Raw genomic sequence first — 14,631 nt, forward strand, 5'->3', positions numbered from 1 at the left:
CCTTGGTGTCCCTCATGGGTGCTTGGAGCCACAGCAGCCACCCAGGGTGTGTGGTAAGGACACACATTTGTAGGGGAATGACTGGAGCAGTGCAGTGAAAGCCTTTCATAAGGCATCAAAATCAAGATGCTTTGTGTCAGGTTGGCACAGGCCTGTGCTGCAGAATAATGCACTTGAAATGATTAATTTTGTTTGACTGTGTCGAGCAGGATCCTGCCTGGGGCCTGGGTCCTGCCCATTGTGTCATCCAACCTGTGAGTGACAGCCCACAGCCCCAGGCCTGGGCTTTCCTTTTCTTAAGTGAAATTCCATAAAGCAAAAACAAAATTAAAATAACCATTACTTTGAATGTCCACATCTCTTTTTTTTTAATATATCCTGACATCAGGCAGCTGATCTGAGAGGTAACAAGCTGCTGCATATTTCATTAAATGGATCAAGAAGAAGGAATCTTCTAATACTGTAGAGGGGCTGGAGAGAGACATGATCCTCCAGCATAAGGGAGATCTCCTCCCAGAACCAGGTCCTCAGGCTGTGGAACACCAGCACAAGGTAAGCCAGGCCATCCTGGCAGAGAGTGGCCAAAAGGCACCACGAGAGAAAACAGAAGGACTTTGCCAAAGAGCTCCTTCTCAGCTTGCCTTGATCCAGGCTTCTTTTGGACTTCTTGTAAAATGCCCTGGACCAAAGGATTCGTGTCTCCAGGACAGCAGGTATTTTCTGAAATTCCCTGTATGCCCAAGCCATGCGCAAGTCCAGCACATAATAATTTTAAAAAAGAATAAAAAGGAAGAAGAAACTGAGCTGGCAGCCTCCCCTCCTGCAGTGCCACAGTCAGATATGCTCCAAGCCCTGCTGCGTGAGGGCTGTGCCCACCCCTGGCAGGAGATGCCAGGAGTGATGTGAATGCTGCTTGGCTGCAGCTCTGCCTTCCCCTCTGTGCTCTGCAGGAGCAGGAGGCAGCACTAACTCAGGTAACAACTGCACAACTCCTGCCAAAGCCAAGCCCGGGGTGCATCAAGCAAAGCCATCATTCCAACCATGTGGAAAAGCAGGAGAGGCTGCTTGGTGATCAACAGCGTGGGAATAGCTCCCCTCCATTGAATTCTGACAGCTCCAGTGAAATGGAGCTGGGAAGTGCCTGCCTGTTTTTGTTATAGCCACTGGATGGCAATAGATGTTAAGCAGAGATCACTGTGCAAACCACACACGCACTTGCTGTGCACCATCCACCTCGTTATTCAGGGCCATGGCCGTGGTGTCAGCACGCCCAGCAGGACACCAGAGAGCTCCAGAGCTCACAGCCTGCCAGCAGCACAACCAGCAACACTGCTCTGGGGTCGGGCTGAATGTGGGCTTTTCCTTTGCACAGCCTTTACATGCCTTTCCTGCACTCAAAATCAATTTTTGACCATCCAATCTGGCCTTGAACACTTTCAGAAACACCCAGACTCACCAAACCCAACTCCTCTCCTTCTCCAAGTATTTATCTTTTTTTTAGAAATGCATCCTCAAAATCTTTACCCTTACACTTCTGAGAGATGCAGGACCACATCCCTGACTGGACCCCTCCCCTGGGACAAAGCAAGTAGTATTTAAAAGGTAAGATGATCATTTGTTCCTCTTTGTCCTCCCGATACCTGATGTACAAATCAGCCTCACGGTTCTGGGGTTGCACCACCCTGTATCTATGCTTAAGCCTAAAAATTATTGCTGCTGGTATTTACTTTTTCCCTAAGAGGATGCCTCTTTTTTTGCTGGTATTTATTTGTTCCCTCAGAGGATGGGCAGGTCAGGGATGCTGTGTGGATTGTCACAGGCGTGCCCAGCTCCCCCCTGAGGGGATCCTGTGCCTGCAGCTCCCCCTGCTCCGCACTCCAAACCTCTCCCCTGCAAGGAACAGCCGCTTCTCCCTCCCCCTCCTCTCAGCAGCACTGCAAAAACCAACATAACATCTGCATTTACCTTTCTGCTTATTTAAAAACGGCAGTAGCAACGAAGCCAGCGGACTTTTTTTGCCAAAGTCCTTGGAAGACACTTTACTTTGGTTAACAACAGTCTCTTCAATGGGTTTCTTCAGTTTTACTCTTTCCTTCAGCTCCTCGGTGCTGACGGCAGAGGTCGGGGGCTCAGCGCCTATTTTTGGTGCAACAAAGGAGCTTTTCAGGTAGGACGAGGACTCCGCCAGGTTCTCCCTGTTCATCCTGCTCTCCGTCATTTTACCGGCCTCGTAGTCCGAGGCGTCAGTGCGCGAGTTGTTCTCCTCCTTGATAATGTCCATGACCTTGGGCTTCATCAGGGGGGAGTCCTGCTCCCTCTTGGGGCTCTCCTCGGAGGCCGAGGAGGCATCGCAGGACTCGATGATGAGCTCGCTGTCGAGCTCCGCCTCCCGCTCCTCCCGCAGGATGCTGTACTGGATGGAGGGCGAGGCGGGCGACGGAGGGGGCCCCCCGATGTGGCTGAAGGTCATGTAGTTGGAGTGCAGCACCTCCTCGGCGGCCAGGGGGTCCTCCGAGACCAGCTCGATCTCCGAGTCGCCGGACTCGGCGCTGCTGGCTTCGTGCTCGCCGTGCGGGGCGGCGGGAGGGCGGCCGGGCTTGGAGCGCGGCTCCCGCTTCTCCGCGGGGGCGGCCGGGGAGCGCTGCGCCTCAGCGGGCTCGAAGGAAAAGCTCTTGGCCTCCTTGATGGCACTGATGAGTTCGTCCTCCGACAGGCTGCCTTTGCCCTGAGACTCCGAGCCGGACGGTTCTGCCATGTAGGAGAAACAAAAAAAAAAAACCAACAAAAAAACCCCAAAAAAACCAAACCAAAAAAAAAAAAAAAAAAAAAAGAAAAAAGAAAAAAAACAATAATCTTATTTTCCAGCAGCTTAGATTTTTATCGAATTATATATTATAATTATATAATACTATACAATAATATAACAATAATATAATACTATACTATAATTAATAGTATAGATATAATACTATACTATAATTAATACTATAATACAATACTATTGTGAAAAATGCGTCTTTTATGATTGGCTTTTTGCAAATATTAAAATGAATATTATGTGTGTTATGTTAGAAAGTAATGCTGTATTCATTTTTCTTAAGTAGTGTGTTATATATAGTTTTAGGTTATAACATAAGGTTAAAATAGAAACTGTGCTATGTAGGATACTTTTTTATAAAGAAAGGACTTGCAGTGAGATAGCAGCCACAGGACACCTGAATCTTTCAGAGAAAGAGAATTTATTGCTCTCTTATCAAAAAACCCGAACTTCTTCCCGCCTCACTCAGGCCTGAAGATGCCGTCAGGATTCAGAGGAAGAAGCTGACACTGCCCAGACAGAATCCTGTGTTTGAATGGAATTTATGCATCATGTATGAGGTGTATGAATATGCAACAGGGTGTTGTTTTTAAGGGTTAATCCTCTGTTAATGAGTGTCCTTTTTCGGGCTTATTTTGCCCAGAAAGAGGTACCCAGACTGTCTGTAACTCTTTGCTTCTATTGTCTCATATTGTCCTAATTCAAATTGTCCAAATTTTTATTACTCTAATTATATTACTATTTTTAACCATGTTATTACTATTAAACTTTTAAAATTTTAAAAACAAGTGATTAGCATTTTTCACATGACAATTATACAATTGCATAATAATAATAAAATATATATTATATATAATATAAAACTATGTAATTACATATAATGTATAATATAATTAATATTAATTTTATCTAATTATCCAATACTACCCAAACCCATTAAAAAAAAACCCCAAAAAACCCAACCTCTACCCTAAAACCTCCATCTTACTTTATATACTTTACTATAGTCTAAAATATTAAACTCTTAAGTTTTCTACTATATAGTTTAATTATATATAGGCGAACTATCACTATAGTTAATTATATATAGTTTATTTTCTACTATATAATATTACACACTTCTATGCAAACTACTCACCTATAACCTTAATTCTATCATTCAATTTTAAAAACTTTCTCCATAACCTCAAATCAAATGCAATATTCTCAATACCTATCAACGTAAAAAATCTGAAATTCTCAATAACCAAAATTCCAGCAGGAACCAACAGAACAGATTTCACAGCAGCACATATCCCTCTAGCAGGGCTGGGAGCACAGGCACAAAGTCTCCCTGTCTGGCATGCAGGTACTCCTTATAAAAGAAGCACCACTGACTGAAGAGAAAGCTGAGGTAGAAGGCAGTGCTGGTCACTGCTTGACCAGTGGCTCACCAACGTGGTTTTAACCAGGGAAATCCTCAGTCAAGAGGAGCATGGGCTCAGGACACACACGACAGCATCAGACTGTCACCAACAGTCTGTTCTGGGGACAAATACACACATGGGACTGCTGGATTCTGCTGATCCTAACAACCCAGGTGTAGTTACCTGTAGCTTTGCCAAACTTTAACTTTCAGGTGTGGAAAATTTAAGATCGGACACTTTTCTCTATCTTTTTTTTTTTTCTTTTTTTTTGGTTTGTTGATTAGTTGGGGGTTTTTTTATTAATTTGGGGGTTGGTTTTTTTCTCTGGGTGTGGGTGGTGAATACTCTCTGCTCTTAGCTCAGTTGGGTCCAAGAATGAAACTAATTTTTTTCTACTGTAATTCTTAATATCATTATGAACTATATTAAGAAAAATCATGACTATCTCATCACCCAAAATTTGAAACAAAACAAAAATATTAACAGCCTAGTCTGCATTTTCTGACTGCAATTCCCCAGTCGCATTGACACAGCCATCAGGCACAATGGAAATTTGTCCTCTGGGATCCTGAGTGTTCATTCCCTAATTTAAAATGATTATTAATGTGATGAGGTCACTAAGTGGCACTGCAGGTTGTGAGGAGTCAAAAAAGCTACCAGGAAAATAAATCCCCAAGTTTCCTCCAGCAGATGCAGGTGAAGAGGTCCATGAGAGGACAGTGCCTGCAGGTATCCACAGGGCTGGATCCCACAGTGGAGTGGAGGAAAGTTTCCAGCCCACAAAAATGACACCAAAATGTCCTTCTGCACCCCAGACTGTGTCCATGGACAGGATTCAAGTGCTGATGTTTTTACACCACACTCCCATATGGATGCTGGGAATTTTCTGGTGCACTGGGAGCTCCTGCATCCTCCTCTGGAAGCTGCGCTGCTCTCCTGCACCACCACATGCGAGCGTTTTCTCCCAGAGCCAGACTGAACCCGGCACCAGTCCAAGCAGGCATGTGACTTCCAGCCCTGGTAGCACAGCAACGCTGTCCCTGGGCTTCACCCTGCTCCTCCCAGCCCTGGCATTCACCTTGTGAATAAAACAGCCCTTTGTGGCCAGCAGCAGGGTGTCACATTCACTGCTGGCACTGGGAGGTGGATAAATACCCATGGCCTTTCAGTGCAGAGACAGACCACATCTTCCTTCCCCAGAAAGATGAGGGCCAGAGATTAAAAGCAAAATGTTTTCAAAAGTCTTGATCCAAGCAGGGTGTGCTGGCAGCTTTGCCAGAATGCTTGAGGGGTACCTAGGAGCCACGACTTTGCTGGGTCACTGCGTGGGAATAGCAAGGGCAGGTTTTAAATTTCTTCATCACTTATGAATGTGGGATCTGGGCATGGAACGTTCCCAGCTGCAGGAAAGGAGGGCAAATGCAGAGGAAACACCCTTTGGGAGCCAGCCTCTAGAAGAACATGCCTCCTTCTTTCCTTAACAGGATGGATAAGCAATTTTGATGGGATACCCAGCATCCCCAAGGCAGCCTTGAACAGACACCAGGACTGAATAAGTAGCAGTGCCTGAAGTCCTTAATTACCTTGTAGCAAAAAGTGTAAATCGATGAATAGCGGCACATCTCAGGAGCTGTGTGTGATTTCACTCAGTCAAATAAAAGACTGAGTGAAATGGCTCATGGCTCTAAAGTCTATTCATTAAAGTTTCTGGCGGATGCAGGCAGAATAAATTCACAGCTGTGGTGGAGTCTATCTCCTTTTCCTATGTGGAAGTGCTCAAATGCTCCCTCACTTTTTTGTAGGAACCAAATATTCCTCCAAGAGGGGGTATTAGTGTGGGTGCCAGACTGCCATTTTAAGGAAATTCTAGTTGGTTTTTTTTTAATGCTTCTAAATGAAATTGAAACAATGGAAGTTTCAGCTTGGGGATGTTCTTTGTCAAATGTTCATTGTTAAAGGATTTTGATCCGGGACACTGAAATTTAATTTTCAGTCTAAAAATTTGGCTTTCTGTCACAGAACTTTAGTCCTTTTTAAAGGACTATGCTACTTTTATATTTTAGCTGTGTATAATAGGGAAAATGAGGAATAAATATTATGGACTACTGCAGTAATCAGACAGTAGGAAAAATGTATAAACATGGGGTTTTGGTAACCTCCCAATAGCCATCAATCAGGTGTCTTTTAAAGAGACTGGCCCTTTGTCCCTCCAGTCCCCTTTGTAAATGAGGTGACAGCATTTCCCTCCTCAGCACTTTATAAAATCAGCACTTTGACATGAAAACAGCGCTGCTTTTTAACAATTTAACCTTATTTTCTGCAAGGCCAAAGAGATACTAAGCCAGCCATTAAAATTTTCATATTATCAACCCAGTCAGTTGCATTGCCCTGATCCCACACATCTCATTTCCCTTGGGGAATCAGGGCAGCCAGGGTGACCAAGAGACCCCCAAACCACCAGGATCCAGGTCAAACCATGGCCTAGATGAAGATACCCCAGTGATGCCCACAGGGACACTGTTTCCCCTGAGGAGAGATCCCTGAGGACTGGGCTCAGCAGGCCTGGATCCCTTTCTATACAGAAGGACAGCCCCTCCTGAGCAGTGTGCCATGATGGGGAGCACAATTTGCCCCCCCTTCACTCTGGCTGCACAAACTGGTGCCAGAGGAGAGCACAAACACCTCTGGCCGTGGAGACTTGTAATGCCCTCTCTCACCCCAGAAATCCACGGTAATTCTCCAATGTGCAGGGCACAATTGCAACCACTTCTTGAGCAGCAAAACCCTCAGTGCCCTGCACCAAGACCAGCATTACCTGTGCCAGAGGAGGGTGGTGTGACAGATCCTGGGCTGTCATCCTCGGGCTCTGACACCGTCACTGTGGGCACCACCTCATGGCTCGGCTTCAGGCCGGTGTCCGGCTGAGTTGGGCTTGGCTCTTTGCTGGCAGCTTCCTTGGCGCTTTCTGTCTCAGTGAGCGTGATCTTGACAGGGGTTGTAGCCACAGAGGGACTGTGCTGACCCCCAGATTTTCTGTCTTCCAGCAGGTCTTGTTCCTTGGCTGCCTTTGTGCTCTCCGAAGGCGTCTGTGGAAGTTCGGTGGTGTGGCTGGACCCCACAGGGGTTCCCCGGTACTTATCACTAAGGCCTGGGCTCTCATCTTCTGAGTCAGAGTCGTGTTTTTCTTGGTACTTTATTTCTTCTGATCTACTCATGTCCATGTATTTGTAAGCTTCTACTTTCATGGGATCTGCTAAGGTTTTGTCAACTTCAGTAGACTCTGCAGGAGTCATCTCTATTCCCGAGTCTGAGCTAAACAAGCCACGGGACTCAAACCCAGTCACGTCTTGAACAGGATGGCCCAGGGCATTAAACCCCTCTGTGCTGCCTGAGCAGGGAATGGGGGTGTTTTCCTGCTGATAGATGCCTGTGAAATAGGTGGAGTCCCTCGGGGTGGTGTAGTGGACATCAGAGATCAGGGAGGTGTAGAAGGAGTTGTCCCCTCCGTTGGCAGTGGAGCCGTAGTCGAAGAGGTGTGATGAGCCTGTGACACCTGGAGCAAACACACAAAAACCAGGCACAGTGAGACACAAGTGCCTGCAGGATTTCTGCATCAAGCTTTCTGCAAAGCCACGCTCACCCCCTGCTGAGTTTAGATTTGGTTTGTGAACCAGACTTGACTTTGCTTGCAAGCTCTTGGGGACCGTCTCTTTCTATGCCTTTGGGCAATATAGGGGCACATCTGTCACACAAGGCTTCCAGCTGCTGTGCTATCTTAAAATAGCAATAAGGATCCTGATAGTAACTAAGTATTCCTGCCCAATGTTTGCCCAGCCTGTAAATAAAAACTTCCTGTGATTGCAACCTCACAACATCCTTCACAATCCAACCCAGGGGCTCATTATCCCATATGCTTAAAAGAAATCTAATGTCCAATACTAAACCAAATTTTTTAAAAATATGTAGACCTGGAGGAATTTCATCCTAAGGAAACTTTTCATTATGAAAAAAAATCTGCTGGACTGAAATTGAGAGGGCAAGTTGGCAAGCAGATTTAAATTACATTTTCTCTTAAGAGTAGCCACCCTAAATTTGTGAAACACCAAGGCAAAGACTCAACATCCTCATTTACTGATTTCCACATGTTCAGAAAGCTGTAGCCTGTGTGCATCATCTAGAAATCATGCTGGCATGAAGGTGGTTAAACCCATGCATCATTTTCATGCCTCTAATTCCCTCTGCCACACTCTCAGCTCCTCGGGATGATGCTAATTAAATTAGAAACAGCGGCCACTCTCCCTCTGCAGCATCCATACAAAGCACAGCTCGAGGACAGGAACAGCGAGATCCCCCACCAGGGAGGGGGGAGAGAGGATTCCTGTGGGGGCTGAGGGAATGGGAAGAGGAGGAACAAAGCCAACGTCTGTAGGAGCTGCTGCCTATGGGAGGGAGCAGCCTGTTAACCCCTCATGTGCTGAAGTACCACAGGAGCTGGCTGGCTTTCTCCAGCCTTTGCTCATCACCTGCGAGGGATGTGAGGCTCCTCACCTGCTCCACACATGCCTGGGCTACCACACACTGTCACAGATATGTTTTATGAAAAAATCCTTTTGTAAGGATTTTTTCTCCTGGGAAGCTGAGAGGCCTCAGGAACAAAATGTAAACAATAATTATCTGCTGCTGTGGAATGCAACAGGTGGATCTGTGATTGGCCTCATGTGGTTGTTCTTAATTAATAGCCAATTACAGTCCAGCTGGCTCGGACTGTCTGGTCAGTCACAAGATTTTATTATCATTCCATTCCTTTCCTTGCTAGCCTTCTGATTAAATCCTTTCTTCTATTCTTTTAGTATAGATATAATATAATATAATATAATATAATGTAATATAATATATCATAAAATAATAGATCAGCCTTCTGAAATATGGAGTCAAGATTCTCATCTCTTTTCTTGTCCTGGGACCCCTGTGAACACCACCACAACACACAGTGCAGACTTCATCACAAAACTACAGGGACATTGCTGCAGCTGCAAAGCCAGAAGCTGGAACATGTCCATGCAAAAGCTCCTGAGGTACTTGCATTTGAGTATTTCCATCCCCCTTGCACACACAGAGACTGATACCATCTCTAACCACCACCACAACTGCTTTTGCCCACAGCCCTCCATGCACCAGGCATGTGCAGCTCATTTAGGGAGACCTGAAGCAGTTTTTCTGCCCTGTAATACTTCAGAGTTGTAGCTGAAGGCTTTATTGTACTGCACAGCCTCACTGGATTTGACACACACATACACCCCAAGCCCTGCACAAAGGCAGAGCGATTGTTTCCCTCACCTTATTTCTGCATTGTGCAGTGTTGTGATGTCTTACAAGCAATTTCTTTTCCCTGGATTGCCTCTAGGCTGGGAACAACAAATCCCCTCCCATTACAAGGGGAAACCTGATAGCACAGGGGAAAAAAGCAACCCAAAAGGGCCACTCCTTGTTTCTCATCCTACCTGCGCTACCTGCTCCTGTGTCCCCATCCTCCCTGGCTTTGGGTGCAGTCCTCCCTGCTAATCTGCTCCTGCACACACAATGCAGGCAGCAGCTCCATCCCCACAGCCAGGGATTCGTAGCAGCCTTTGCCACAGGAGAGCACAGAGCAAGGGGTGCTGCAGCCAGCAGGTGGAAAATCATCCATTGCCAGTCATTCCCAGCCTTCAGCTGGGTGTTCTCACTGCTGTGTAGCACTGCATAGAACTTTTCACAGAAATATTTATCATCCTGGCAAGCTCTTGTCTCAGAGTAGGGAAGGTCACTGTGGAGATGTGAACTTGAGGCTTATTTTCCCCTCTCTGTCTATCCACCTTTACATTTAACTGTGGCATTCACATTCTCTGAAAAAATCCCTTTGCCCAGAATTTTTCTCCTGGGAAGCTGAGAGGCCTCAGAGAAAAGGAAAACAATTCTTATCTCACTTGCTTCTCCTGTGTTTTGCTCGTGTGGAATGTGTTTGGAGATTGTTTACCCACAGGTGATTGTTTCATTGGATTCTGCTGTGATTTGTTTGACTCATTGGCCAATCAGGGCCAAGCTGTGTCAGGACTCTGGAAAGAGTCACCAGTTTTCATTATTAGCTTTTTAGCATTCTGTAAGTATCCTTTCTGTATTCTTTAGTATAGTATTCTTTAATATAATATAGTATTATAAAGTAATAAATGAGCCTTCTGAGAACATGGAGTCAGATTCATCATTCCTGCCTTCGTCAGGGCATTCCCTGAAAATACAATATTTTACTACTCCAAATTTCACCTCCTGTTTTCCTGCCAGCTCACTCAGGGCTGCAAGATGCCTTTGTGACTTGCTGCAGGCAGATCCCATCCTCACTGCTCCCAGTAACTCAGTCCCAACAGCAAAGCTAGAGTGAGAATGAAGCCTAAGGGGAAAACCACAGCGAAACCAAAGCAGAATAAGGGATAAACTGGGCTGCCCAACACCCAGCTTCTACCTGAGGTCATCCAGTGCCTTGCAATGACAGCTCATACCCAGAACACATTCCTAAGTGAACAGTAAGCAAAAAGGGAAAGGTTCTATTCCTTGCCAGTGCTCTTCTTGCTGAACTTGCCTTTCTGAAAATTATCCATGAACAGGCTTGGATTTTCACAAATGTGTTGGTTAGCTGGAATTATCTGATGCATTGTTTACGCCAACACATTCCAGACTGTGAATTGCCGACTACAGACTATTCATGCCTGTTGCTGCCAGTATCTGCTGTTTGTAATTTACTATTTGTGCTGGGTGAGTGGCTGTCTAAATCACAGGGTTTCAGGGCTGCTCTTTCACTAAATGCTTCCTCAGTGCCTCCTGGACCTGATCCAAAGCCCACTGAATCCACTGGAAAACTCCCACTGACCCTGAGTGGCTGTGGCTCAAGATGGCTGTGGAATACTTTCTGCTCACGAGGAATACACTGTCACAACACCATCAGAGGGCAAAAATCCATTCCTGCAAACATCCCACTATTGCTAGGAGAGAGGGAGCACAAACAGAGACGAAGGAGATTGAAGCCACTGCCAAAGCAATATTCACAGATGCTGCTCACAGCTTTCATTTGTGCTTTGTCCACAGTACATGGGAGCCAGAAGCACAAGCATTTGCAGCTCTTAGCAATGCTGATCAATAGAGCAGTGAAAAGGTCTCTAATGCATTTTTGTCAGGTGCTTCATAGCAGGAGTTATAGCCTGAGCAGCTCACAGGAGCGATAAAGTGAGCTCACGGTGATAAAGAGAGGTTGAGAAAATACCATCCTAATCTTTATGTTATTCCTCAGCAGAAAGAAAAATAACCCTGAAATAGTCATCGACACAAACATCACATTTTCAAACATCATATTTTCAAATTGTACAAACCCAGTACTGTAGCAGATGTTAACACAGGAGCTGATTTAGAATGGAATCACTATCAATCATAAACCTTTTTGGTTTTTTTTTCTGCAGCAGCTTTGCAAATAGAAATGAAACCAGAAAATGCATTGCCTACAGGGGTTGAGGAGGAGAGAGAGTTACAGGCTATGTGAGCAAAGGGAGGGTTCACATTAGCAGGACATATGGGGATCCCAACTCTCAAGGCAACAGCAGAGTCAAAAGCACTGAAGACAGCTGAAATTGCCTAATTAATAGGATTTAATGTAACTCCCTATTTCCACTGGGATTGATTTAAAGCCATTGCCAAAACTGCCTCTCATTTGGGAAGTGTGAATCTCTCAGCTATTAGATTGGCTATTAAAGACATGGAAACTGGTAACAGCTGAGCAGATTTTTGCTGAAGAATAGCACACTCAGAGCCTGGTGATTAAGCAATGCCCTCTCTGACTTTAAGTTTATTTGGTTCAATATCCGTGGGAAGGAGAAGCCTTGAATAGCACCGATAACAGATGACAGTATCAGGTCTGAATTCACCCTTGTTACAAAGGCTGGGGTTTTTTAATCTGGATTTCACTCAAAACTGCCCAAAAACTTGCCTGCCAATTCAGGTGAAGGAAAGCTATTCAGCTCCTGAGAGCAGCAGTTGTGCTTTCTTGTAAAACGAGCCCTCGGGAAATAATTTCACTTCCTGTAACCAGCTAAGAAGTAATGGGTCTGATTCAATCACTCCAGCCCAGCTGAGATGCTCAGCAAGGTACATGTGTTTTCATCAACTGCAAAGGGAAAAAAAAGGTTGGAAAATGACTGTTTTGTTTGCTCAGAATAAGTGAATGCTCCAGAAATCCTCTCCTGTGGAACTGGATTTAGAGCTATTTAGCAATTGATACAGGAAATAATTTAGAAATCATCGGTTCCATGCAGAGTAGCTCTTAATTTAAGAAAGGCAGCTCAAGACCAATTTGGATCAAGGCAAGCTGCTCTGCTGCAGCACGCTGGAACAGGGAACAAAAAGTTAGCTGAGGATCACAGGCAAGAAAAAGAGCAGATTTAAATAAAAGTGATTTCTTTTTTTTCCACAACTAGAGTATTCTTTGCCTTATTAAAATTGATCACTTCAGAATATTGTGTTCAACTTTCAAGAAAATAACCTTATTTCATATTAACCTCTCAAGCTTCACATGCAGCTCTGGTGATCTTCACTGGCACAGAGTGACCTGAGGGACCTGGTCTAGTGGAAGGTGTCTCTGACCACAGCAGGAGGGTTGGAACAAGATGAGCTTTAAGGTCCCTTTCAACTCAAACCATTCCATGATGATGTGATGTGAAATTTCAGTTCCCCAAAACAGCTGGCAACCCCTCAGTGCAAAGTTCTGTATTTATTACCTGTCACCGATTTGCTCAAAATTAATAATTTTTCAGAAGAAGAGAGTGGAGAACTGATCTTTAATTAGGTGATGCAGCTTTTACAGCCTGGAGCTGTGCAGAGAAGACAAAATCTTTTTGGTTGCAACGGGAGGAATTAAGGTTTCAGTGACCTTTTCAGACAAAAGCAGAATAGTGGGAGCAAGCAGCTTCCAGCAACTTCCTGTAAGTCTTTTAAATAGCTGGCTCTGACTTTTTGCTTTGGATATTGAGCTTCAGGAGTCATTACTGGCTGCTCCAGTGCTGCAGGGATGAAAGCTTCCAGAAGCAGGGAGCTTCTTCCCAGCTCTTTCCCATATCCAGGTCCACCCTGTCCCATTTCAACAACCCCTGATCTGCAGTAATTAATGAATTAGAGATATAATTTCATTTTTATCACTCAGCCATGACCACTAGGAAAATGTAACTTCCTGCTTTCTTCCAAATGCACAACAAAAGTAGTTATTAAACAGCCCTGCCTTTCTTTTCTGTACCAGATTTACAATTTGTCATCAGCCACTAGTAAAAACCCTTTCCTTGACCTTGGCTTCTTTTTATTCCTCACACTTTAAAATGAGGGGAAAAAAAGGGAAATATTTGTTCCTGGTTTTTGACCCTGATACATGTTTCATTGTGTCCTATTAGTTCCCCAACTCAGTTACTTTCCTTTTTAAAACTCATAATGTCTTACTGCATTCTCATCTGCATCCCTACACATCATTATGCAGATGTTCAGTCTTACATCACTTTTCCACTCCTCTTTCCCATACCCAGACAGACCAGCAGTCCCAAGTCTGTCTCCACATTCAAAGCACACCATTTTCTTGGTTCCAGACCAAGCTGTTTTCCCTTCTCTGCTTGATTTCAAATTCAACCCAAATCTCAGGAAACTCCAGATTTCCCAGTATCTTGACTAGTGCCTTCCTGGCAGTGGCAAGGGCACTGGGGGGAACTTGAGGGACCTGGTCTAGTGGAAGGTGTCACTTGCTTTAAGGTCACTTTAAGGCACTTGCACAAGTGGCAGAGGCATCTCTCAACCCCAGCCCAAATCATGCACTCCTTCAGAAGGATCTGGCCACCCTCAAGGATATTTGAGTGCAGCACTTGGGAGTCATGCTCTCTGTTCTGCAAGACCCTTCTGCATGAATTTTCTAACCCCAAACACTTCGATATCCAAACAAAACCCAAAAGTGCTTTAGCAATTGTGTGTCAACTTGAGCAGAGCTTGAATCCCAAATGGCTGAGAGCTCAAAGAGCTGAGATGCTCACAGAGGCACCACTGTGCTGTGGATAACACCACTGGATCAGCTCCCAGCATGCCTTGGATTTGCCTTTCTCAGTGGCTGGTGTAGGAATGTGCCCCTTGTTGACAGAGTGGCAAAACTATCCTTTGTCCTCCTAAAAAGGAAAGAAGCCCAGAAGTTTCTCTCATCCATTAGGTGAAAAGCCACCTCATAGGACCTTGGGGACTTTACCTTAGACTTAAGGACAGCCAATTGGACAGAAGCCAAAAAGTCCCGCCTGGGCAATTAACTAGAAAAGGCCGTGAACAAAGAAACTAATCGCTTTTGTGAAGTGTTTTACCAGGAGCAAGAAC

The 14,631-nt window shown here is 45.0% G+C and overlaps 1 protein-coding gene across 1 annotated transcript in view; it reads right to left on the reverse strand.

Moving 5' to 3' along the window:
* RTN1 (reticulon 1) overlaps positions 1-14,631 on the reverse strand; it is a 124,280-nt gene that overhangs the window by 44,986 nt on the left and 64,663 nt on the right. The window contains exons 2-3 of the mRNA XM_071426211.1: positions 7,040-7,777; positions 1,966-2,748 (exon numbers count right to left, since the gene is read on the reverse strand). Coding sequence (XP_071282312.1) covers positions 1,966-2,748; positions 7,040-7,777 — 1,521 coding nt within the window. The remainder of the gene's footprint in view (positions 1-1,965; positions 2,749-7,039; positions 7,778-14,631) is intronic.

The sequence above is a fragment of the Agelaius tricolor genome, unplaced genomic scaffold, assembly GCF_023055355.1.
Source record: "Agelaius tricolor isolate 1412-34295 unplaced genomic scaffold, bAgeTri1.0.p SCAF_5, whole genome shotgun sequence".
NCBI classification, from domain to species: domain Eukaryota; kingdom Metazoa; phylum Chordata; class Aves; order Passeriformes; family Icteridae; genus Agelaius; species Agelaius tricolor.